General features: G+C 40.3%; 1 protein-coding gene across 1 annotated transcript; it reads right to left on the bottom strand.

Moving 5' to 3' along the window:
- Positions 1-2,010: 2,010 nt before the first annotated feature.
- LOC103733398 (glycine N-acyltransferase) lies at positions 2,011-20,925 on the bottom strand. The gene is made up of 6 exons (XM_008832207.2): positions 20,693-20,925; positions 13,166-13,257; positions 9,720-9,827; positions 5,908-6,034; positions 3,455-3,626; positions 2,011-2,505 (listed from the first exon to the last, which is right to left on the bottom strand). The coding sequence occupies exons 2-6, from the start codon at positions 13,244-13,246 to the stop codon at positions 2,103-2,105; spliced, it is 891 nt and encodes a 296-aa protein (XP_008830429.1). The 5' UTR covers positions 13,247-13,257; positions 20,693-20,925; the 3' UTR covers positions 2,011-2,102.
- Between the last annotated feature and the right edge of the window lie 5,441 nt (positions 20,926-26,366).

Genomic DNA, 26,366 nt, shown 5'->3' with positions numbered 1-26,366 from the left:
TTTAAGTAAATGACACTATTTCAGCATAAAAAACTTTGTCCTCCTCAAAAACATAAATTTATAGACATTTTTCATGAACCGGAGTAGAATATGAATTTTTATCTGAGTCCTGGAGATAAGGTATGTTCTATCATTTTTCTAAAAAAGTGATTCTGAAAGCATGGTCCCTGTACTAACAGCATCAGTATCACTGGAAAACTAACTAGAAATGTAAATCCTGGGGCTCTTATCATGATAACTAAATCAGACAAAGTAGAGGTGAAGGCCCACAGTCTGAGTTACAATAAATCTTCCCTTCCACCCTATCTACTGCTCTTCTTCCCTCCCTCTTTTTTTCCTTCCATCATTTTGACACAGGGTATCTCTATTAGCACAGACTAGACTTGAACTTCTGAGTCCCAGGAATCCTGCCTTAGCCTCCCAAATAGCTCGAACTATGGTAGTGTGTTGAGAAGCACTGCTAATGGTTCTCAATGAGTGACAACTTTGCTTCCAGGAGACATTAACATCTGGGAACATTTCCAATTATCAAAAGATGGCTGGGAAGTTGATTCGTTTGGTAAAGTGCTTGCTGTGTAAGCATGAGTACTTGAGTTCATATCACCAACACCCATGTAAAAAGCAAGGCAGAGTGTTATTTCAATGGTGGAAAGCAGAAACAGGAGAATGCTGGGGTATTGCTGGTCAGTCAGTCTGGGTCCATTGGCAAGCTCCAGGTTCAATGAGAGACCCTGACTCCCAAAGGATAAGGCCAGAGCTATGGAGGAAAACACTAGATGCCAATCTCTGGCATCCACATGCACATACATATGGACATTCATATGTACACATGCACATACATGAATGCACACACACACACACAAATAAAAATTTTTAATAAGATTGATGCTGGCTGTTACTCACATCTAGTAGATAGGGACCTGGCTATCATTGTTCAATGCGTAGGTCAACCCCCCACAGCACAGGATCACACAGTGTGAAGTATCCATTGTGGTACTTAGAAAACCCTGCTCACAACTGAACTGAAAGTCTCTCCACTTTCCAGGAGATACAGCCTCAGCCATTACTTTGGGGTAGATGGAGCTTCATCTCCAATTCCACAGCTCAATTCCAGAGTAGAGATGAGAAGGAAAGTTATTCATTTAGGAAGGTGGTCATTTTCATTACAGAGCCCCATTTGACACCCAGTGCTGTTGGTGGAACAGAGGACAGTTCCTGAAAACATGTCCCAATCTAGAAGATGTCTCCTGCTGCTCCCAGCAACAACACAGTTCCCATGAGACAACTGTCTGAATTTGACTGAGTTCAGGCAACCTGAAGTAATACAGCAAGCTGATTTGAGGCAGCAAGGATCCTCTTTCTCTCAATTCCTACCTGCATAGCTGACTCTGTGCTTTCCCCATTGCAAACCACTTCAATTATACTTGTGCAACATACCACAAAATCTCTTTCCTCCTTCTGAGTGGCAAAGGATTTAGAAGTCAAACCTTTGGAAGCAACATTGTATCATTTTTCTCTGGAATCCAAGTTGGGAGACAACAGGATACTATAAATTAGTCTTCTTAATAGCTACCTTTTCTATTTCATATATATTGTGTTTAGCTTAATATACTGTCTGGTTTATGTATAATGTATTTAATATATTTCTAAAGTAGCAGAGGAGAGGCTACTTTCTGAAGATTTAATGCAGAGTCCACTTGCTGATCAGGGAAGGAAAAGCCAGAGAGAGAGAGAGAGAGAGAGAGAGAGAGAGAGAGGAAATAAGTCATGGTATTAGAAATTGTTATCACTCCATCACCAATAAAATTAGCAGCTGTCTTTCTAGCCATGCATCAGAGGTTCCAGGAGGAATAATTTGGAGCATTGTGCAGCATACAAGAGTATTGGAAGATCTAGACCCATTTCAAGCTTAGGAACTTAAAGAGAAGTCTAAGAGCAATCTTAGAAACAGGGACCATGGCAGTCCTGTCAGCCACTCACACTGCCTCCCCAGAGCACCGACAGCACCACTCCTTTGTGCTGGTTACAATTTATTCTCATTTTTTCCCCACCATCCGCCTCTCCAGTTACATCCCCAGGCCCACCCAACACTGGTGTTGTCTTCACTGAGGCACACACTTCCACTGGTTCCAGGCACAAGGCATGGGGATATGATGCAGTGAGTAGCTCATCTTTTGCATGGCTGTATTGCTATGGTCTGTGTGGGAATAAACCGGAAAGCCATGTTTCTTCATAATTTGGTCCTGTGAATAGACAACATAGGAGACGAGGCCCTGGGCCCGGTACTCAGGCTTTGTGCCTCCCATTCGCATCTCTCCAGTCTGGTCCATTAGGGTCCAGGATGCAGGGGTCCCCTCAGGTCCCAGGACACAGGAGCTTGGGAAGTTCTTTATACAGCGTTCAATGAATCTCAGGCTCCTCTCATTGCCACCAAAAAGCCAGAATTTATTCACCAAGGCAGCATGGGACACATCCAAGGATGAGAGCTTAAACATATCTTCATTGCTAGGGAGGGTTCAAAAAGAAAGCAAACTTGTGAGTATACAGGTGTGTATTTGTTCTTAACCTCTGATACCTTGAGGGACAGAACACAGGCTGGGCTTATGATGATCAAGGGGCAGAAAAGCCAGTGTGGTTGAAGGAACTGAGGACCAAGAAAGGTCAGAATGGTAGACAGAGGAATTTAATCCTGGAGAGAAGGGCAAAGTTTGGGGATTATAAACAAGAATGTGGCCCAAGATACACTTCTACTGATTATTATGACTGCTTTTCCTTATTTTTAAAAATTACATTTTAAAATTTATTTTATATGTGGGTTTGTACATACAGGAATAAGTCAGAGAACAACCTGACAGTTGGTTCTCTTCTTTCACCATTTGAGTCCTGAGGACTGAACTCGATAGCTTAGGTCATCAGGTTTGGTGGCAAGGCACTTATCTACTGAGTTTATTTATTATTTATTATTAATTAATTAATTTATTTATTTATTTATTTTTGAGACAGGGTCTCCCTGTATCCCCAGGTAGCCTAGAACTCACTATGTAGACTAGGCTGACCTCAGTCTCACAGAGATATGCCTGCCTCTGCCTCCTGAGTGCTGGGATTAAAGATGTGTGCCATCACGTGCAGCTGCTGAGCCATTTGGACAGCTCTATAATACTTAAAATTTAAAAATGTATTCTCTAACAATTTAATGAATATATATAATGTATTTTAATCATATACACTCTCACTGAACCCCTTAAGTTCCCTTCCCACTTCATGTTGTGTGTATGTGTGTGTGTGTGTGTGTGTGTGTGTGTGATAGTGAGTTAATTAGAGTTGCTTTCATGAGCAAGAATGGGGGTCATTTACTGAAGAATGGGCAGCAGAGACTCAAGTGAAAGCAGGATCAAGCACCAGAGGTTCTAGTAGGAAGATGTGTGCTATGCAGAATAGCTTTCATCAAACTCACATGGTCTTGGGTTTGCCATCACCGGGCGATAATTTCTTGGCATCCAGCAGGGCAGGGAAGAGTGTCTTGACTGTGTCCCATGTCACAAAAAGAATGTTTTCTGAGTGGTTGACTTGGAAGGATTTAGTGCTGCCAATATTTTGTATCACTTCATTCAGGGTGGACTGAGAACCTAGAAGGGTTTATAGGGCAACATAGGAGTTTATAGGAGGCAGGTGATGATTTAAACATATTCTCAGAAGAGGCTTACCAGAGTAAGAAGTGTCAGATTTAAGGTAAGAACATTTTTATTCTGGTCATGCCGCTTTTGCTATGTGAGTGACCATTTAGTCATGGTTGGCATCAATGAAATTTATGAAAGAAATAAATGAAGTGAATTCTATAAATGAAAACGTTACCATGAATGAATGAATTCATTCATGGTCATGTTGCTAGTGGACCAAGATTGGAACTAAGCTTTCTGGGCTTCATAATCATATAGTTTCAATAATCAAAGAAGATGAATTACAGAACTTGGTAGCCAGCATCTTCTGAGTCATGTCCCCAGTGTGATAGATTATTATGGTGATGTCTCAGAATTTAACCATCTCTCCTTGTATCTATTTCCTGGGATAGTCCCCTCCCACACCCCATCTGACTAAAGGGAATAGCAAACTTAATACAAGGAGAGATTTAACAATGTTGAACCTTGGGGTTTTCCCTCTTTTTTAGATCTTGATTATGTTGAGTTAATTTTCTTTTCTTTTTTTTATTGAGGGTTTTTTGTTTGTTTGTTTGGTTGGTTGGTTTTTTTTGTTTGTTTGGTTTTTAGATAGAGTCTCCTTGTAGCTCCAGCTGCCCTGGAACTCACTATATAGACCAAGCTGGCTTCAATCTCACAGAAGTCCACCTGCTTCTGCCTCCCAGGTGCTGGCTTTAAAATTTTATGCCACCATGCTGAACTCTAAATATTTTTATTTTTATTTATTTTATGCATATGAGTGTTTTGCTTGCATGTATATAAGTGCATTTGTGTCATGTGTTGTCCATGGAGGCCAGAAGAGTGTCAAATCCCCTGGAACTGGAGTTAAGGATGGTTGTTAGCTGCCATGTGTGAGGAACCAAACTTGAATCTTTTGTAAGATCTGCCAGTGCTTTTAACTACCAAGCCATCTCTCTAGTCCTGAGACCAGCTTCTTAAAAAGTGACCTAGGATAACTGGAAGGCTGCACCATCATTACAACCAATAGCTGGAACTGACTGATAGAACCACCAATCAGACATGTGCACCCACATTAAAGCAAATTGTGCAGAATAATCCCAGAAACTCATGCACTAAGTGAACAATTCCAGCAGAGACCAGCAGTGAATGATCTGCAACACCCAAACTGAATCACCGAGTCACTTCATTATGAGTTTTGTTTTACAGCAAAAGTTCATTGAAGTATTTTGGTATTGTACTAAGCTCTTCCTGTTCAAAACTTCATTTACTCTTTCAAGTGTCTTATATTTTAGGTACTTTTATTATTCTCATTTTTATATGTGATGAGCATGATCTTAGAAAGGGCACATAATTTTGTTAAGGATCACACAGAAAGGAACAAGTTGATGCCATCCTAGAGACGCTGAATCTAAGGGCATGGTTCTAACCAGGGTAGGTGTCAGTGGTGACCTAGGAGGTGCAATCATTCTCATTCAAGGGAAAGGATGCCAAAAGTAAAGCTATGTTCCTGCATCCCCTCTGGACACAAGGACTCTGGACATACCTATAAAATATGCCAGACATTTATGGTAATGGGAATTATGCTAGTTCTCTATATGAAACCTGATCTTTGCAGTATTTAAGGATCCCTCTTGTGATGGTTTGTCTCAATTATCACCTTGGTAGGATTTAGACTCACTTAGGAGACACATCTCTGAAAGTGCCTGTAAGGGCATTTCAGAAAGCACTGACTGAAGGAGGAAGATGGGCCCTCAAAGTGGGTGACACCTTCAACGTGTGGCTGGGATGAGAAGAGATTTGAGGAAAAAGCAGTGCACTTCTGTGTCCACTGTCTATTACTGTTGCCACCATCCTCTGCTACATCAGAATCCAGTTTCTTCAACCTTCCAAAGTGGGCATGGTACCTATGATTCTCTAGGAAACTTGCAGGCTTTCAGCACCAAATTGGGACTGCTGACAAACCCAGCTTTGTGGATTGAGCAGTTATGGGGTTCCTTGCCTCTCTAATGTGAGATGGCCACTGCAGGATTACCCAGCCCTTTCATGTAAGACAATCTAATACATCATCCTTTACCATGCATACACACAGATTATGCATTCTGTTGGTTTTACTTCTCTGAAGAACCCTGTCTAATATACCCCTCTTTACAAATATAGGTGTAATGAGGTCAAAACATGGACAGTAGGCTGGGGATATGGAGCTTAGGGGAAGAGTATGGAAGTCAGCCAATTTACCATTGATCTTACTTACTTTGAATCTGCAAATGCTGTTTCCAATTGATGACTTCTGGAGATCCCAGGAATTCCCAAGAGTTCTGAGGATCTTTGGAGTAGATTTGGTAAGTATTGGTGTAGTAATCAAGGTCATCTGTCATATCCTGTTATCACCAGGAAAAGTGAAACAACATATTGTTTATAGTTTATCATTGTAATGCTAGTTTCATTAAACTAATATTTTAAAAATATTTTTATTAATTATTTGAGAATTTTATGTGATGTATTTTGAGCATATTTGATCACCTCAACTGTTCCCCTTAACTCGTCCTGAATCCACTCCCACCTTAATACCCTCCAATACTGTAATATGTTTTGAAATTTTTTACTGAATTTTTGTGAATTTCATACAATAATTTTGATTATATTTAGACCTCCTCCCCCATCTGCATGCCTCTCACCCCCACCCCCACCAGATTTCATGTATTCTGTAATATATGTTAAGGCCTATTGACCTAAGTTTGTGTTCCCAAGTGTCCTTCAGTGTATGTCCATCCACCAGAGCCTGGCTAACATATCTAGCAGCTTACCTATTGAATTATCACCCTAACTTAGATGAAATATTTTGATTGGACCATTGTTAGACACATGGTCCACCATTGATTGAAAAGTCATTGTGTAATATGACTTGGCATACACACTGTGGCACAAAGTAGCCACCATATACATTAATCCATGGTTGTGAAATTTTTGGTGAGAAAACTTTACATCCACTCTCTGAACACAGTTCAAGAATAAGAGAGTCATCATGCTGTGCCATAGCTCTCTTGCACTTTTGGGCTTATTCTTCCCATCCAATTGGAATTCTGTATGTTTTCACCAGCATTGCTCCAACTCCCCACACCACACCAAAGCCTGGGAGCTAACATTCTAAATTTCACATGAATGACATCATGTGAAAGTCAAGAAGTGTTTCTGTGCCTGGCTTATTTCTCTTTGTATGATTTTATTAATGCTTCTTCATATTTCTGCAAATGACAGAATTCCTTCATTTTTACGACCAATTTGTATTTCATTGTATATATACACCATATTTTAAAATTGATTCATCCACTGGTAGACATTTAGACCGACTCCCTGTCTTGGTTATTGTGGTTGGGATTTCCTTAAGTCAGTAAGTGACTTTGACTATCATGGACATTTTAACAATATTAATTCTTCAAATTTATTAATATGAGGTATATTTCCATTTATCTGTGTCTTCATTAATTTCTTTCATCAATGAGTTCTGTATTTCCTGATTAAATTGTTCCTAAATATCTCTAATGGTATCACAAATTGTTCTACTGATTTCATTTTCAGACAGTTTGCTTCTATAGTTTCAAAAATCTTAAGTTGATAAACTTTTTCTCCTTATGAATCAATTCTACGGTGAGTGCTTTGAATCCCATCTTTTTGTTTGGTTGATTTTTGAGACACAGCTTCGTTATTTGATCCAGGCTGGCATCAAACTCATGATCCCCCTGCCTCAGACTCTGGAAAGCTGGGATTACAGGAGTATGCTACCAAGTCCAGCTTGATTTTTTTCATTTAATTCATTAAATATTTTTTACAGAATTTCAAAGAATTTGTTACTTCAGTATCTTTACAAAATTTATTGTTCTGGTTACTTGTTATAACTTACCTGGTAACAAATCATATCTTTAAATTATTCCTCTGTATTTGCTTAAGTTTGCTGAGTGTTGTTTAAAAAACTCATTCTTGGGGCTAGAGCGATGACTCAGCAGTTAAAGAGTACTGGTTGCTCTTTCAGAGGACCCATATTTGGTTTCTAGCATCCACATGACTGCTAACAACCATCCATAACTTCAGTTCCAGGGGAATCTAACACCCTTTTCTGACCTTGCATGACACCAGTGCCCTTACTCATATACATAAAATAAAAATGATAAATAAAATACTACTGAAAACTCATTTTGAACTCTGTCAATTCATGTATCTCCATTTCTTAAAAAAAAACCATTTTATTATTTTTATTTTATGTGTATGAGTGTATTGCCTGCATGTAGGTAGGTGCACACATGTCATACAATGTCCATAGAGGTCAGAAGAGGGCATCAGATCCCTAGTAACTGGAGTTATACATTGTTGTTAGACACCACGTGGGTGCTGGGACTCAAACCCAAGTCCTTTGCAAGAGCAGTCAGTGCTCTTAACTGCTGAGCCATCTCTTCAGCCCCACCATCCCCATTTCTTTAGGTGCAACCATGGACACTTTACTTTGTCCTTTTGGTGATATCATCTTTGTGTGATTGTTCTAGATCCTTGTGAACAGATTTCATTGCTTGCCCTTTTGAAGAATTGGGTACATGCTTCAGCCTTTGTAGGTGGATTACTTCCACAGGTCTTGGGTAGACTCCTCAGTGTGGTTACAAAGCATAGGACTGCTGCAATGGTTGTGGTGCTGGAGCACACTCAGCACACAGCACACTGCACACCAAGGCTAGGGTACACCTAGAGAATGCCAGAAATCCAAGGTGTGCTGTGACTTGCTTACTGCTGAGGGATGTTGATTGCCCAAGGCTACTGAGATGGGCAGAGTAGTGGAGCCAGGGATCAAGTCCACCACTTCAGACTGGAGTCCAGGGTTATAAGGTGCATTCTGGCACCAAGGTAGATCTAGAGGCTTAGTACTGTGGACCTATGGGCACCAGTTTGGAGTTGGAAGCCCTTGAACGCTACCTGAGGCTGGTTGGTGGTGGTGGTGGTGCTGGTGGTGGTGAGGGGTGTGTGTGTGTGTGTGTGTGTGTGTGTGTGTGTGTGTGTGTGTATTGGGGTCCTCTCTTAACCCCAAGCAGTTTCTCTGAATGCTGTGCTGTTGACACTGGGTAATGAATTTCCTTCCTTCTCTCTTTAATGTCATCTCTTTTAATTACTGTGCTACAACTATGTACTGTGATTTCTCTCCGAGTTTTCTTACATTGTGAATGTGTTGGAAGCTTGTTCATATTATCTTGCTCCAGTTCTTCCTCTGTTTTCTGATGTTTTAAAATTTGTGAGTTTTTGACTTTGAAATGTATTAACTACTTAGTGCCATCAGTCTTAAATCTGTCTCCTAGTTCAACATGCAAATTTCAGCACTATCATGTAGATCTTATGATCACTCTTACTCTTACTCATTACCCTGTGTCATATTTCATATTTCAGTCTTCATTATCTCCAGTTAGAATTCCTACTTTTTCTTGTCAACTTAACAACATATTTACCTACAAAATAAATTTTGGATGGAAGTTCTATGAAGTATTTCTAACATTATTCTTCTGAAACATCCACATTAACCCCACCTCCCATGGTTAAATCTGCTTTTAAAAACTTTCAATTATTAGTGTGTGTACACTCAGGTAAAAATGCATATGGTGTGTGTCGGGTGTGTGCATGCCATGACACATATGTGGAGGTATGAGGACAACTTTGTAGAGTCAGTTCTCGCCTTCTACCTTTCTATGGATTCCAGGGACCAAACTCAGGTCACCAGGCTTGTGTGGCATGTGCTTTTACCTGCTAAGTCACTGGAGCAGCCTTTACATCTTTTTGTTGTTGTTGTTTGGAATATTTCTGTATCTTGTATATATTTTGTTCCTTCCTGTTCCTTCATATGCCAAATTGTAATTTACCTGTCTCTAAGTGTTTTCCTCTAGGACAGGCACCTATCAAGAATGAAGACTTGTTCTCTATCACTGTCATAACTCCTTTCTGTGTTGTCTGAATTTGACATGCTGCCAGGTATTTGGTAATCACATAGTGAATATATGTAACCAAGGACATTTTTTTCCACATTTGACTCCTTACCTGTTCCTGAGGTCGGACAACCACTGTATTAAAATTAGGCCATTTGTCTACTAAGGCCTTTAGCTTGAATGGGTTTCCATGGTTCATGTGATAGATGGTCCCATAAACCTGCAGAATTTCAAGAAAGATCCCATAAACCTGCAGAATTTCAAAATGCCTTGTGTAATCAGGACAGGGGTTATTGCAATGAAATTGTGACATCTGGTGATGGTAAAGAGTCAAAACGAGATTCTAGGTCAAACTATCTCTACGCACTACTCCCTCTCCCTTTTTATTGAAGTTTTGCAAATTTCATACAATATATTTTGATGGCATTTGGATTCCTGCCCCTATTTGCATCCTTTTACGACCTCCCATCCAATTTCATGATGTTCTCTCTCTCTCCCTCTCTATGTCTCTCTCTGTCTCTCTGTCTCTCTCTCTCTATATATATATATGATGTCTGTGGAAACATATATATATATATGTTTCCACAGACATCTTTCCATGGAGACCTAGCGTTTTATTAGACTATCTAGAAGGGTAATGTAAGCTCAAAGGCCACACATGCTTAAAACTCTTTAACAAATATTTCCATCAACCAATAAAGGTTATATCCCAGGGGTCAAGAGAATGGACTTTGGGGGTCACATTGTTTGGATCCAGTCTTGGATTCCCAGCTCTACTCTTTTGGAAAGGCTACTGAGGGAGGAGGGTAAAAGAGAGAGAAAAAGTCAGAATGAATGAGAGCAAACCTGTGCCCTGTGATGCTAGAGGTGAGGACTGCAATTGTGAATACCAGCATGGACTTCATTAGAGTTATGAACATAAAGATTCAGCAGATACCAGCATGGAAATATACCAGTGGCCAAGGATCAGAGAGACACTGCACACCTAACTGGCTTCTATCACAGATGGGCAATGACTCTTCTTTCTTGTTACTCCTTACCCCACAAGAGCTACTGACAGTTCAGCAGAAAGAAAAGATTCACAATACTTCCAAGCTATTTAAAACAATGAATTAAACTTTTTCCCACTGAAATCAGAATATAATGAGCAGAGGATATTGAGGTAGTCACTATAACTTGAATCAATCAGCATTGACATTTGCAATAAAATATATTTAATATTGATAGAAAAATAAAAGCATTTTCTCAACTGGACCTCAAGTAAGTATTCAGTGATTGCGAGTACTACGTTATAGCTCCTTTAGAGTATCTAACAGACAAATATTCTAGACGTCCATTAAGAGACAATGTATGTCTTCAGCAGAGTTATACTGTTCCTTATGAAAGCTGAGAATAGCTACTGTATCTAAGTAGCTAAGAGAGCTACTGTATCTCACCACACAGATGGTCAAGAAAAGCATTGGGAAATCCCAAGAATTTTCTCAAAATGTCTAGAGTTCACTTCACATAAGGGATAGAGAAATTGAAATTTAAAATACTCTATATCACAGAGCCTTTCAGAAAAGCTTTCACCTTCATACTTTTAAAAAATAGTCACTCACTATAAAATTGTCTTAGGCTAGTGTCCATAACTGATATAATCTCCAAGAAAAAAGACTTGCTTTCTCTCTGGAAGGTTGCCTGGTTCAGTGGGGTCTGCTGAAGTGGCTGGCTTTAGTTTTAGTTTGATTTGAAAAAGCTTTATTTGGGTAGTAAAGAACAGAGACAGTTCTCTCATAATTTACTATTAATCAATCAAAATAAAACAATATAAACTACAAATATAAGAATGCTAACATTTTTCTCCTTCTAAGGAGAGAGTAGCCCATCTCTTAGAGAAGGAGGAAGCTTAATACACTCATCTTATTTTAAACAGAAGCATTCTGGCTAGCAAGATGGTTCATGGAGTAAAGGCCTCTGCTGACAACCTGAGTTGATTAAAAAAAATAAGAGCAAGTCCCTGAATCTACCATTAGTGTAGCTTTCATGTAGCTCCAGATTGATCATCTATATGTATATGTGTTAGTCCGACGTTTTCTAATCATTTGTACTATAGGGAAGCAGCCCTCCAAAAGTTTGACATGCATAAAGTTTAGAGCAACAGAGAAATGTAAGCCAAAAGAGGAATTGATAGGTTACTGACTTCAAACAGATGCAAGATGATTCACCTTTCACCTGGCACGTGTTCTTCTTGAGTGAGCAAATTAAACATTAATGTGCAACCTCAACTAACTGTGGAGGGACATTCCAGGCAAATTTCAAGGACTGCTACAGAGTGCTCTTGGAAAAAAGCAAAGGAATAGTTTCTTCAGTCAACACAGGGCAAAAAGGCATGCGCTCACATGATTGTGCTGCAATTTGCTCTTTGTGTGGTATTGGGACTGCTCCTCTGTATTCTTGAACTTTACTTCTTTTATCTAGTGTTTGGCGGTATGTGTGTGCTGCAGCATATATGGAGGTCAGATGATAAATCTTTGGAGTCTGTTTTCTTTTGCTACTGTGTAGAATCTGGGGATCAAACTCAGGTCGTCAGGCCTGTGTGCAAGGACCGCTACATGCTGAGTCATCTTGCCAGCGCTAATTTTTAAAAAAATGATTTTTATCTCTCATGTTCTTATCAATGACATAGACACAGTGGCAAGTGCTTTTCGGAGAGGTGTTGCAAATTAAATGGGAGAAAATAGGAAATACCATTTGATTCAAAATAGTATAGCAGAGGGGCAGGAGAGATGGCTCAGTGGATAAACATGTGCCACACATGCATGAGGACTGGAGTTCTGGTCCTGGCATCCACATAAAAGCCTGGTAGTTGTAGCAGCCAGCTTGAAATCCCAAAGCCTGGAAGGTGGTGACAAGCTGACTTCCAACACTAGTTGAATAAATGAGCCCCAGGTTCAATAAGAGACCCTGCTTCAATATATACTGTGGAGAGTGGGAAGACACCTGAGTCAACCTTGGGCCTTCACAGGCTTGTTCATACAAGGTGTCATGGTTTGAATGAGACTGTCTCCCATAGGCTCCAAGTATTAGACATTTTGTCCCCAGATGATGGTACTGTTTTGGGAGGTTTTAGAAGGTGTGGTCAGGCTGGAGGAAGCACGTCACTGGGGGTCGGCTTAGAGAGTCCTTAAGCCTTGTTGGATCTAGAGTCCTGCTCTTGCTTCCTGTGCTCTTGCTTCTGGTGCTTGCTTAGAGATGTGAGAGCTTAACCTCTGCCCCTCTGCTCCTGCCATACGGACTGTAATTCTCCTGGAACTGTAAGCTCAATTAACTCTTCCTTCTATAAGTTCCTTTGGTCAGTGTTTCTATCATAGCAACAGAAAAGTGACTAATACACAAGTGTATGTATATTACACACACACACATACATACATACATACAAACATGCTCACATACACATATACACAGGCACACACACACACACACACACAAATAGTGAAGGATAACTGTTAGCCTCTTTCCCCCCAACCCCATCACAACCCATTCCTCCTTGCTTCCTTTGACATTTTCTGGTGTCACCTTTAAAGATTCTGGAAGTCTCTTCCTCAAGGATTTCTCCAGCATCTGCAGCATCTGTGCACCTTGCAGTGGGACGATCATGATATGTTAGCCTAGAGAGATGGCAAAGAAGCACTCAACAATGAGAACAGTTGGAAGAGACCCAGAAGCAGAAGTAGCCAGTTCTGTACGAACACCAGGTCTTCCTTCAGTGCTTCTTCTTTGATGTCCTCATCAACCCTGAGGAAAGAGAGAACTGGCAGAAAGCACAGACATCTCTCTCAGACTTTCTCTGTTCCCTTTCTCACCTTTGGATTGGTTCCATTGACTGATTTCATTTTAGACCAACATGGACATTTGAGATGTTCTTCTGAGCTTCCAGGGCTGTCAGGGAGTCTCCCGGGGTCCTAGTAACAGCGTCGCTCAGGGAAGCTGCCTAGCTTTCCATGCCTTGATTTCCTCAAAGGTAAATGGGTCACCAACAGTACCAACTCACAGAATTTTTGTGAGGATTAAATAAGTGAATAACAGGTAATGTGATGAGTAGAGAGCTGGTCATATAAAAAGTACCGGACATGTGTTATTTATCTTATTGCCATTGCTGCTCTCCTCCTCCTATTTCTTGCCACCAGAGTAAATGCTACATGATAGTTTGATGGCATCATTGTAATGTAGGACATTTTGACACAGTCAAAATACAAACAATTGACCTTTTTAATCAGAATTATCATGGAGTAGCACCTCAAGCTGCCATTCTCATGCTCTCACTCTCTCACAGTCTGCTGGTTCCCTCTCTAAGCCTCAGCTCTTGGATCTGTCATACACATTAGAAAACACCAGATAAGGACCAGCAAGATCAATGGGTAAAGGCACTTGCTGCCAAGCCTGAAGACAAGAGTTTGATCCTAAGAACTTCTGCCAGAAAATTGTTCTCTGACTTTCTCTTGTGTGTCATGATACGAGCATCCCTCCAAGAAAGAAGGAAGAAAGAAGAAAGAAAGAAAGAAAGAAAGGTGAAATTCTTTTAAAAAACTGGTAATACCAAAACAGTGTTTTTAAAAATTGACCCATCATATGATATTGGTCTTACCCAAACCTTCTGTAGCAGCCCAACTGCATAAAAAGGGAAGAGAGTCCATGTTACCATGTTCTGTTTATAGAATTACAATATTTAGACTACAAATCTTTATATGTGAGTATATATCCTGATGTAACACCGGGAGCCAGGAAAAGGGAAAGGAAACGTGGAGGTAAAGGAAAAGAAAGAACCAGAAAGAGATAGGGAACAAGTGTTGCCAGGTGGGAGGTGGGCAAAATGGGAGTGTATGGCTGGGAGGTGAGGAGGAACAGACATATAGTGGGCCATTGTAGGGGAGGAGGGAACTCAGAATGGGGGGCATGGTAGTAGTTATTGGGGGCGGGGATAATGTGAGCGCTTGGACTGGGGAAAGGGGAAGGAGGTTGGATAGGGGAGAAAGAGGACAGATGAATGGATCCTGGGGGGCTATGGAAGCCAGAGGGAAATGTGTTGCCTCAGAAACCCCCTAAAAATGCATATATGGTGCCTGAACACTAGTGCATATGTATACCGGGGCTGTAAGGCAAGAAAAACAGTGGCAGACAGGAGAGATCTCCCTTCAAGTGGTTGGTCAGAGTGGTCCAAAATAACATAGGCTATTGCCAGAGCTCTTGGTTATCTCCCAGAACTGGAAGATAAAACCCTACTGCTGAAGACAGGACATACTTTGGACACAGGACTTGGAGCAATGGAGCAGTAACTGACCTGGAACCCTTCTACCTGAAGTTTAGCTCTCATAATTCTAGAGGATAAGCTGCTAAGGGAAAAAAAATCAATGAATGGTCCAACCCAGTCTTAAAGCCTAATAATCATAATGACAACCACAGCAAATCCTCTATTGGTGCAGTAGTGGCACTATTACCTTGGGGATAATCAACAGCTATATAATTGGACTTAAACTTTCTCAATGAGAGTGAACTCGAGGGTGGCACTGTAAACACAAATAAATATACATGGCTGGAGAGGTCATAGATCCTAGAGAAAACCCTATCCCTGTCATGGCTCTAGACAAATGAAATTTCTTGCCATATCCTAAATATGGATTCTTATTTTACAGACAAGTATACTGTTCACAACTCATCAAAGAAGCTTCTTTTTGCAACAGTTGGAGACTACTGCAGAATCCCACAACTGGTCAGACACAGAAAATATATGTCAGAGATGCTGAGTCCTAGGTGACATATCTACAGTAGAACCTCTACACCCTAGACTCAGAGCATAGCAGGAAGGGGGATAGAGGAAAAATGAGTGTATCCCTCATCTCTTGCCAGTGAAGCTTCCTTATACAACAGAGTGCGATACACACAAAAGGCCACAAATGGCCAACTTTTAAAGAATAAGAGACTACAGAATGTGTGTCCTTGGGTAGGATTCCTATATTAAACCTCACACACCCATGACTCAGGGACCACTGCAGAAGAGGGGGCAGAAAGATTGCAAAAGCCAGGACTGGTCCATGAACATAGGGAAACAGGCTTTTAAGCCACTGGAAGCTTGCACATGTGAACTTGTGGCAATGGTGGCATCGAGCACAGGACCCATGCCAACTCAATCAGACAAGGGCCCAGAGTAGAGCTAGGGAAAAGGTAATGGGTTGACCTGATGGGAACTATTGGCAATTAATTACTACTGGGTGACGAAGAGTAGGACTTACCAACAATTTCTAGATAGGCTGACTAGACTCCAGTGGATGAATGTGCACCGAATGACATCTGGGTACAAATGCTTGACTGGATAGGCTGAACATGTATGGTGGAATGCATGAGGTCCAGGGTGGGGGGCCTGGGGGGCTGGGGGTCTAAATTTGATTAAGAACTGTTGTATGAAATGTTCAAAACTACAATAAAAATTCTAAAAACTAAATAAAAGGTAAAATAAAAATAAATTAGGGTTGGAGAGATGGCTCAGTTGTTAAGAGCACTGACTGTTCTTGCAGAGGACCCAGGCTCGATTCCCAGCACCCACATGGTGGCTAACAACCGTCCATAATCCCAGTTCCAGGGGATCTGACACCTTCCTCTGACCTCAATGGGCATTGTGTGATGTGGGTATACTTACACAATGCAGGCAATACACTCATACACAAAATAAAAAAATAGTAAATAGTGAGTTCAAGGCCAGCCTGGTCTACATAGTGAGTTCCAGGACAGCTGGGGCTACAGGGAGACCTTGTCTCAAAAAGACCGAAAAAAAAAAGTAAATCAAAATATCATTTTTCTCTAAGTTGACCAAATCAGTCATAAAACACCTGTGGGAAATAATACAACTGATGATTAAATTCACCTAAGTGTAAGGCTTACTATTAATAGAAAGCTTAAAGAGATCAAGATAGAGTGACTTGGCATATGGGTGAACAAAAAAGTCAATGGAGTGGAATCAAAAATCCAGAACAGACTGGATAGGTATTGTGAATTGAAGTTCCTTCAAAAAGTCAGGTCTATGTTAAAGATTCTACAAGGTTCACTGAATGATTAGAACTTTTGGATTATGAAGAGTTGAACTGTTATAGATCCAGAGTCAAGATCATCTCTAGCTATCTTCAGTCCCCTTAATGATGGCTCACTGCCTGACTCTGTATCTGATCTAATATCTTTTGAGGTTCTGGTGTTTTAACTATCAGGCAGAACATTTTTGGATGTTTTAACTTAGAAGACCACTAGCACCCACCAATCTAAAAGCTAAGATCCACCACATATTTGGAAAATGCCTTGATTAATGATTTCCCTTTGTTCTGTGACTATAAAAACTTCATGAAACTATTTCTATGGTAGAACATGTTATTTGAGGTCAACTGAATCTATGTGCCATGTCATGGTCACATATTTGACTCAAGAATAAATTATCTTTTATTCTTTTTGAGGTTTTGAGGTGAGAATCGTGTTTAAGGTGGACATTGTGATCAGTTGATTTTTTTTCTCCATGGACCTTTAGGCAATTCAGTGAAGGCAGAAAAATGTCCTCCAGCAACTGGTGCAGAATTTCATTGTTAAATAGTCAAAAAAGTAGCTGCTGATAGATGCAAGTGGGTATGGATTTCTCACAGTGGCAGCTCGGAGGAAGTCCCTGCAGTGATTTGTTTTTCTTTTGCTTTCTATCCCAAGCTATTTAAAACAGCTACTTATTCTGATTCCTGTCATTTATTTGTCTTTGACTCTTTTCCTGTTGCTGGGATAAAATACCCTGAAAAAAGCAACTTAAAGGAGAAAGAATTTATTTGGCTTACAGTTCAAGGTGCAGCCAATCATGCTAGGGAAGTCAAAGCAGTGGGAGCTTGAAGTGGTTAGTCATATTGCATCCACACTCAGAAAGCAGAGAGGGATGGATGCACACATAGTGCTCACCTCTGCTTTACACAATCCTGGGTCCCTTACTCAGGAAATTGTTCTGTCTACAATTAAGATGGGTCTTCTCACATCAAGTAGCATAATCAAGAGAATTCCCCATCAGCATGCTCAGAGGTCCATCTCCCAGGTGATTCTAGATTCTGCCATCTTGACAATTACATTAACCATTACAGTTACGAATTTGAGAAAGCACAACATTTTAACAGAAAGTTAATATCAGACAAGGCCAGGCTACAACCATCATGGAGTTAAATACAAAACAAAACGTCAGACCCATCACCAACTACTCCATAAGCGTGTGTAAACACAGGCAAAAAGCCGAAGTCTTATGAGCAGAAGTCGCAGTATCCGTGTCCCCGGCAACATATCCAGCTAATATATTCAGTTAATGTGGAGCGATTACAGCCACACCACTCCTCCTTTCCTCCTGCTGCATGGGGAAAAGTGGTCGACTCACCCTGATTGCTGGCAGGACACAAACTGGAAGCACAGCATACCTCCTTGAATGGTTCACCAAACCACTCACCTGGAATCCACCCTACACTCTGTGAGCATCTCACAGTTCACTGTGGTTTGCATTTCTCTCACAGAGACAAGAACAAATGCAGTTTTGTGAGGTTGCAGGTCTGTTCCAGGTAGCCAAAGACTAGATTTAACCACTGAAGCATCAGGTTCTGCTGTTCACTTTGACTTCCTCTAAACCTTAGGGGTACCTCCTTTCACTGTGATCCCTCAGTTCCATCGATGACATCAGGTATTACACAATAATAATACATAATATGTAGCTTTATGTGAAATCTGTAGTAGGTAAAATTACTGGGTTTTGTGAGTGGTATAATTTGGAGCCACCCTCAAGAATGTACACATAAACAATCTAGTATAGTACCTAACAAACAGTGTAGATTGAGCTATGTATGGTGAGATTTTTCTAGAAAGCCTGGCACACTGTAGCGAGAATCACTAAGCAATTTGTGAGTGAACTCTGTCGTTAATCTGATGAAAACAAACAAACAAACAAACAAACAAAAAACAGAACAGCCCTAAATAGAATTATATAAAGCCACACAAACACAAGCAGGTACTACACAGAATCCAAATGTTTATAAGTAGTGGAAGGAAATGTAAAATATGATGTACCAGGGTGTACAGCATTTCTATGATGCCTACAGGTATGATATTAGTGAATGCAGACATGTCAGAGAGCATCTAAGCACAGGGAGAGCACGTAGGGCCTCGGACGGTTCCTGCACAACATACCAAGCATGAGTTTAAAAGGCAGTATAGAGAGAGGGCTAATGCACCCCTGAACTCTCATCAGTGAGGCTTCCATGTACATCAGAGTGCTTTACACACGGAAGGCCTCAACTGGCCAAGTTTTGGAGAATAAGAGACTGCAGAGTGTAGGATGGGACTCCTATGTGGAGCCTTACCCACTCACGGCTCAAGTACCATTGTGGAAGAGGAGGCAGAAAGATTGTAACAGCCAGGGCTGGTTCATGAATGGATGAGGTGGAGGCTTCCAGGACAATAGAGGCCTGCTTATATGCACCTGTGGCAGCAGTGACGTCCAATGTGGGACCCATGTCAACTCAATTAAACAAGGGCCCAAAGGGGGAGATGAGAAATAGATGGTGGGTCAGCACTAGATAGAGAAGTATTTGAGACTGGTTGCTGCTAGGTGAGGGAGAGTATGACTTACATACGACCACTGGATGGGCTGACTAGACTCCAGTGTATGCGTTTACACTGAAGAACATTTGGGTACAAACACCTGAATGAATAGGACTCAGCATGTATGGCAGAGTGCATAGGGTTCGGTTGGAGGGGCATGGATGGGGGAGGAGGTCTAGATTAGAGTGGGAACTATTGTATGAAATTTTAAAATTTCAAAGGAAAAATGAAAATAATAAGAAAAGGCAGCGTAGGTAAATTCAAAACTAGACTGTGGTACAGCCCTGCAGGTGAAATCCTTAATATAAAATGTGCTTACTGTTTGATTGAAAAATATTACTGTGGTGTGTATTCTTGTCATTTCCATTCTGACTTTAAGCATATTGCCCTTCTTACCAGTCATGCATAAAAAAGCCTACCTACCCTGTGACATAACATGCCTGGATACAATCTCTTTAGCACCTCCACATGCTGGGCATTGCATGTTCCCCCTTCCAGAAACCACCCAAATCTTTCCTCAGTTACTTATTACTGCAGAGCAGAAACATTTGAGAAATTTTGGTTATACTTGGCAAACAACCTTTCACAAAACACATGCAAGATATATGTTTCTTGAAATAAAATTACTTTTTTTTCCTGTGGGAATGTTTGCTTACATATTCTGGAAAAACTTTGATTTCACTCTCTTGAGAGGAGGGGAATGCGAAAAAGCATTTTTATTATTGAATTTTTGCAAATTTCAAACGATATATTTTGATCATATTTACATCCCCTCCTCTATCTGTATCTACCTTACTACTCCCCACTCAATTTCCTGTATTCATACACACACACACACACACACACATACACACACACACACACACACAAACACATATGCCTATAGAATCAGGTTTGTGTCCTCAGTTGCCCTTCTGTTTGGGTTCATTGACTGGAAACAATGACCTTTTAAAAAACATATTACTATCTGTATTTAAATTGTACCATGTGGTTTTATAGGACATACACATACATGTGGAAAAAAAGGTCACCATAGTGAAACAAATTAACATATGCATTGTGTCACATATATATTCAAGGCCTTTTTTGTTTGTATGCTTAGCAAGAACATCTTAAAACCGTGGGCCAAAGAGATGGCTTAGCAGGTAAAGGCCCTTGCCATACAAGCCTAAAAGCTTGAGTTCCATCCCCAGAACCAAGGTGAAGTGGAAGAACAGAACCACACACACACACACACATAAAGTTGCTCCCTGGTCTCCACATGTGCACTATGGCACATGCACCCCCCCCATCACGATAAACAAAATTTTGCAAAAAGTTAAAAGTTACTAATTCAGCATGTACTCCCCCCCGCCCCAATACAGCATGCTTTTATGAGCTGTAGCTTTCATGTTGTTAACTTGGCCTCTAGATTTGCTCGGCCTACACAACTGATACATTGAGGTGAATCCTCACCTTGAAAGCTGCCTCCCTCTGCAATCAGTCTTTGTAGAAATAGATGTCTGGGAGGATGAACTTCCCTTCCGAAGCAGCAAGCTCAGTGGGAACCAGAAGAGTGAGTGAGCTTTGGCTTGTCGCCTCTAGAAATTAACTGAACTGAGGCTTGAAATGTGGACCTTGAGCTAAGCTGACAAGAACTTCTGAATGTCAGCCCCAGTGAATGCTAGCCCTTCCCTCCAAGGGCTTGTGTTGAACCAAATGACTGTGGGAGGTTGACACTTGCCCTCCAAGCCTCTCTTCTCTAAACATGGCATTGATCTTTGCCCTGATATTACTAAGCAACCCAAAGCTGTAGTAAACCAGTAAGCTGGAAAGCGATCCGAGGGTCAGCTCGTGCAGGCAACACCTCCTTCCTCCCCATTCTTAGTCCCAAATATTCACAATATCCAGGAGGCTATGAGGAGGACTGAGGTCTGATCTGAAGAGTTCGCTATCTGATCTCTTTTCTTACACACTGCAGAAAAAAGAAATTACTTGCATGTGGTGACTGAACCTGTTAGAATCCTTTTTTCTTACAGCAAATTGTGGTCTTTCTCCTGCTCATTTTGAGGCTACAATTAAGCACCCAGTGATTCATGGTGAGGACTTCGTAATCTATTACAATTGTTTTTAGAACGTTTATTTATTTTGGGTGCTATGGTGACATGCAAGGTGGGGGTGGCATGTACAACAGCCTGTGTGGAAGTTAGAGGACGACTCATGAGAATCACTTCTCTCTTCCACCGTTTAGGTCCTGAGGATCCAACACAGGCTGTCAGGATTTTTACCTTTAAAAAAGTTAAAAATTGTACAAAGGGCTTGCATTTTAACACCTTCGTAACGTATATGATATATTTTGACATCATGTGATATACTATAATCACCCTTGATTGCCTTTAATTATCTTCTCTTCTCCCTTTCCCCCTCCACATCCCTTATAATCCCCTTTTTACATTTATACCTACCTTCCATGTATGAAAGAAAATATTTGTAGACTGCCTATTCCACTTAAACTGATGATCTCAAGTTTCCTACATTTTTCTGTAAACAACATAATTTCATTCTTCTTTAAGGCTGAAAAATACTCATACACACATATTTCTCACATTTCCTTTATCCATTCATCCACTGATAGCTACCTACTCTGATTCTGTAGCTTGACTCTTGTGTACAATGTATCAGTAAACATGGGTGTGCAGGTATCTCTGCAGTAAACTTTGATTCTTGGTTCTATATTCAGAAGTAGTATGAATGGCACACACAAGAGTTTTATTTTTATTTTTTAAGAAACATTCATATTGAGTTCCATGGTGACCGAACTAGTTTACATTCCCACTAGTAATATATGAAGACTCCTTCTCCATGCATCTTTGCCAGTATTTTCTGTTTAAGTTCTTGAAGATAACCATTTTGAAAGAGTGAGCTAAAAATTTCAATGTAGTTTTGATTTACATTTCCCTGATGTCAGAGACTTTTCTTTCTAATGTGCTACCACCCGTTACTGTTTTCTTTACTGTCTTCAAAAAATACAGGACTCATTGAAAAGATTTTTAAAAAACTTTTTTGACATTTATTTTTATTTAATGTGTATTAGTGCTATACGTGCATGTATGTTAAGTGCACCCAGGCCATGCAGTACCCACAGAGGCCAGAAGAGGGCATCGGATCCCCTGGAACTGGAGTTAGCTGCCATGTGGGTGATGTGATTCAAACCTGAGTCTTCTATGAGAACAGCTAGTGTTCCTAACTGATGAACCATCTCTCCAGCCCCAAAAAGATATTTTAAATGTCAACTCCAATATGTGAAACAATCAAGGAAGGAAGTTTAGCACTCTCTAGGGCCAGCTGTGCTCAGCTGGTCAGTAGTTCCACCACGGAAGGAAGACCAGTTCAAACCAGAGGATCAGGAACAGGGGTGGCTAGTGTCTAGGCAGAAGGTCAAAAGAGCTGTGTTCCTTCAGCCCATGGATCAGTACTGTATTGTTCAAATTTGCACATATTTTTCTCTGTCCTCTGTAGAATCCTCAATCTTCTTAGCACATTAACTCATTCCTATCTCCTGTGATTGAAGAAATTATGATTATTCATGATTTTTCCATGGCCAAACTCCACTGAATTGTTTGGTCATCATCCACAGAGTAAACCTATCAACTCTGGTAGACTTCATATCTCAGGGACTAACTGCAGCAAAGGAGTGGAGTCCTCCCTCTCCCCAATCCCAGAAGCAGACCCCACCTCTCTATCTCCTTCACCTCGCTTAAATACTCAGCCAGTGAAAAGACAATGAACATGTCTGCTACTCCCCTCCCTTGGGCTATCTTAAACTCTTCAGATGGTTACCCCAGCTGGAAAACCAAGGGTCTTGCTTTTCTTTGCCTCAGATTATTACTGTTGCTGTGTTGAGTGTGATAATAGACATGAATCTAACACACTTTGAGATCAGCCATGTTTATACTCCAGTAAATAACTCCCAGTTCATGTTCATGCAATGAACCATAATTAAACTCAGTGTACGTGCATGGGGGGGGGTCAAAGTAGGAGGGGAACCATTGGAAAGAAGAAAGGTTTCAATGAGAGGGGTGAGAGAGAGTAATGAGAAGGTGAAAATGCCCAAAGCTTAGTACATAAATGTATGAAATTGTCAGAGAATTAAATATATATTGATCTAATATTTTCATTAATTTCATACAAGGTATTTTGAACATATTCATCCCCTACTCCTCCCAGATCCACCCCCATCCAAATTCATGTCCTTAAAAAAAATAAATAACCCACAGAGTTCAATTCGTACTGCCCATATATTCGTGGGTATGGGGCCATCCATGGAGCATGGTTGAGCTAATAGGGGCCATGTGTGTTTGTTCATTAACCATCATTCAATGAACAAAGAAATTACTCTGATGTGGTCTGAGAGCTGCACTAATCTATGGATATAGAGGGATGAATGCAGAAGGCAATTTGATATTACGTCCATTTAGCATAACAGTAATAGGTTCACCCCTGGGGCCTGTGAGGTCTGCAATCATGGGTTCCTGTCTAGGTTGACAGGACCAGGCATGCCTTTCCTCCTGTGGAGTAGTGTCCTTAAATCCAGTCAGGAAACTATTGGTCATTCTTATAATGTTCATGCCATTAAAGCACCCGTGGACAAAGCTTGCCACACTAGTTATATTGTAGTTCACAAGGTTCACAGCTTGGTCAGATTGTTGACATTTTCCCCCAGCAGGCTGTATAGAGCCTTCTGGCACTGTGAAAGAGAGCCGTCAGGAAGGAAGCTTTCCGGTCAGTACCTACTTGATTTCTCCATGTCCGCTGACCAAAATTTGTGGTGTCTTCACCAATAGGGCTTTGCCATCAAGTAGTGATGAAAAACTAAGAGCAATGACACTAGCTTTTGCTTGGGTGGTCTCTGGGGCCAACAACTTGAGGGGAGGGATCCCCAACCTGGCACTTGGATTTTGAGAGTGCTTATAAAGTTAAGCATACATATACATGCTTAATTTTATAATATAATTATATACATATGACTTGTAACAATAACATTATTTTGGTAGTCTCTGGGAAACCCCTGATCAATAACTTGAGGAATCCCCAACATGACACTGGGATTTGTATTTGGCAATGGATGTTTTTTTAGAGAGAGAGAGAGAGAGAGAGAGAGAGAGAGAGAGAGCGAGAGAGAGCACTTAAACATACTGAAGTATATATACATATTTTAAAAAATTATTTAATGACCACATGATTAGAAGAAGCATTTCATTATAGCATTAACATATTCAATAAAAATTTACAGAGCAAAGATGCATCTCTTTCAAAATTGGCTGTAAATTTTTAGGTTCACAGTTGAATTAATACAGTTATAGAATATTGAACTTACTATAAACCCTATAAGACATAAAATTAAATGAGGTTCCAATGTTTAAAAAAGATCTCTGTTTCATTTTAAAATATACTTTTTCATACAGAAAAACTCATTTTTAATGCTACTAACACTTAGATCTTTGCACATGTGTCTCTAATCTCTATGTATCTGATTATTACTGTCACAGTCAGTTACTTTCTGAGATCCTTGGCACCTGAGCATGGATACAAAATCATCACGTAGATTTCAATGGTAATGTTTATCACCTCTACTAATTAACATGAAGCAAATTTTTATGCTTCTTCCTCAAATATAACTCATTTTTTGTTTATTTTTGTGTGTGCATTTCATAAGAATATCCCAAACAATCTCATTCATCTATATACCCACATCCCAAATGGCACCCACCCATAGCCTCTCCCCTCCCACCACTCTAGCCCATATACTCTGTCAGATCTCTGTTACTGTCCACTGTGTTGTCGGCGCCCTGTTATATAATTAAGCATATATATGACTCATAAAATAGCAGGGTTCCATATGGCCTTTTCAAACACTCTCAGTGCTATCCCTCACCCTATCCTCTTCCTTACTTTCCCATCCCTTTCCCCATTTAAAATAAATATTTAAAAAAAACACTGGACAGAGGATGGAGGAAATAGAGAAGTGACCAACACTATAGACCAAATAAATGGGACTACATCAGACTAAAAAGTTTCCATGTAGCAAATAAAACAGCAAAATAAAGTGGTAGCCTATGGACTGAAGGAAAATATCTGCAAACTCTGTGTGATAAGGAGGTGATACAAACAATTATAAGGTGTTCATTTATCTCAAAAGTACAAAACAAGTTTTATTTTAAGAGCTGCAAAGAGCTAGATAGACATTTCTCCAAAAGACAAGAATGGCCAACAAGTTACTTAAAGTATTCATTAGTTAATTATCAAGGAAATGCAAGTGAAAATCACTAGCAGATACTAGTTGGAAGTTGGAGGTTTTTGCTTATTGTATTGTAAAAGAAACAGGATTAAAAAAGGTAGGCAAGGAGAAAAGGGATATCTACATGGTCTGTGGACTGGTGCAGTCATTACAGGAAACTGTATGAACATTTTTATATAGATTTTCTTTGTGTATTTCATACAGAACATCCCAAACAATCTTATTCATCTGTATTCCCGCATCCCAAATGGCACCTTCCCATAGCGCCCCCCCGCCCACTGAAGCCCATATACTCTATCATCCCTGTTACTGTCCACTGTGTTATCAATGCCCCCAGCTGTTACCCAGTGCTTGTCCATCTACTGAGTCTAGTCAGCCTATCTAGAGTTCCTTGTTTTAGGAAGATCAACTCTTCCTCATCTAGTAGTAATCAGATGCCAACATTCCTTTAGATAAGATTGGGGTCTGCTGTTCATTTTCCCAATTCTAAGCTGGGTTACTGTCTGGGAGTCTCTTGGGCCACCCTGGCCAATAACTCAAAGGAAGGTATCTCATGTCTGGCATCGTTTCTTGTTATGTAGCCTTTAGCTATACACATGGACTCTTAAAGAATTATATTGATCACTATAATCTTTGGTTATATTTTCCTTTTTAGTAGTTAAGACCATAAAGTTGGCCCAGATTAACCAGTTTATTTTTATTCTTAAGGTCTAGAAAACTGTATGAACATTTTAAAAGAAATTAAAAATAGAACTACTATATTACCCAAAAATCCCTCTTTGGGACATATGCACAATAAAGACCATTACTTTATAAACATATCTACACTCCCATATTTATTGTGGGATTATT

This window comes from Nannospalax galili, unplaced genomic scaffold (genome assembly GCF_000622305.1).
Source record: "Nannospalax galili isolate Female #2095 unplaced genomic scaffold, S.galili_v1.0 scaffold936, whole genome shotgun sequence".
Taxonomy (NCBI): domain Eukaryota; kingdom Metazoa; phylum Chordata; class Mammalia; order Rodentia; family Spalacidae; genus Nannospalax; species Nannospalax galili.
Note: the sequence above shows the minus strand (reverse complement) of the source record. Positions and strands in the feature narration are given on the sequence as shown.

Excerpts from the sequence above, each read along its gene's own strand:
- LOC103733398 (XM_008832207.2), bottom strand. The coding sequence starts at position 13,246 with ATGATCGTCCCACTGCAAGGTGCACAGATGCTGCAGATGCTGGAGAAA. Across the intron at positions 9,828-13,165 it reads GACTTCCAGAATCTTTAAAG|GTTTATGGGACCATCTATCA; the intron begins GTGACACCAGAA and ends GAAATTCTGCAG. Across the intron at positions 3,627-5,907 it reads ACAGCATTTGCAGATTCAAA|GTTCTCAGTCCACCCTGAAT; the intron begins GTAAGTAAGATC and ends AAACCCTTCTAG.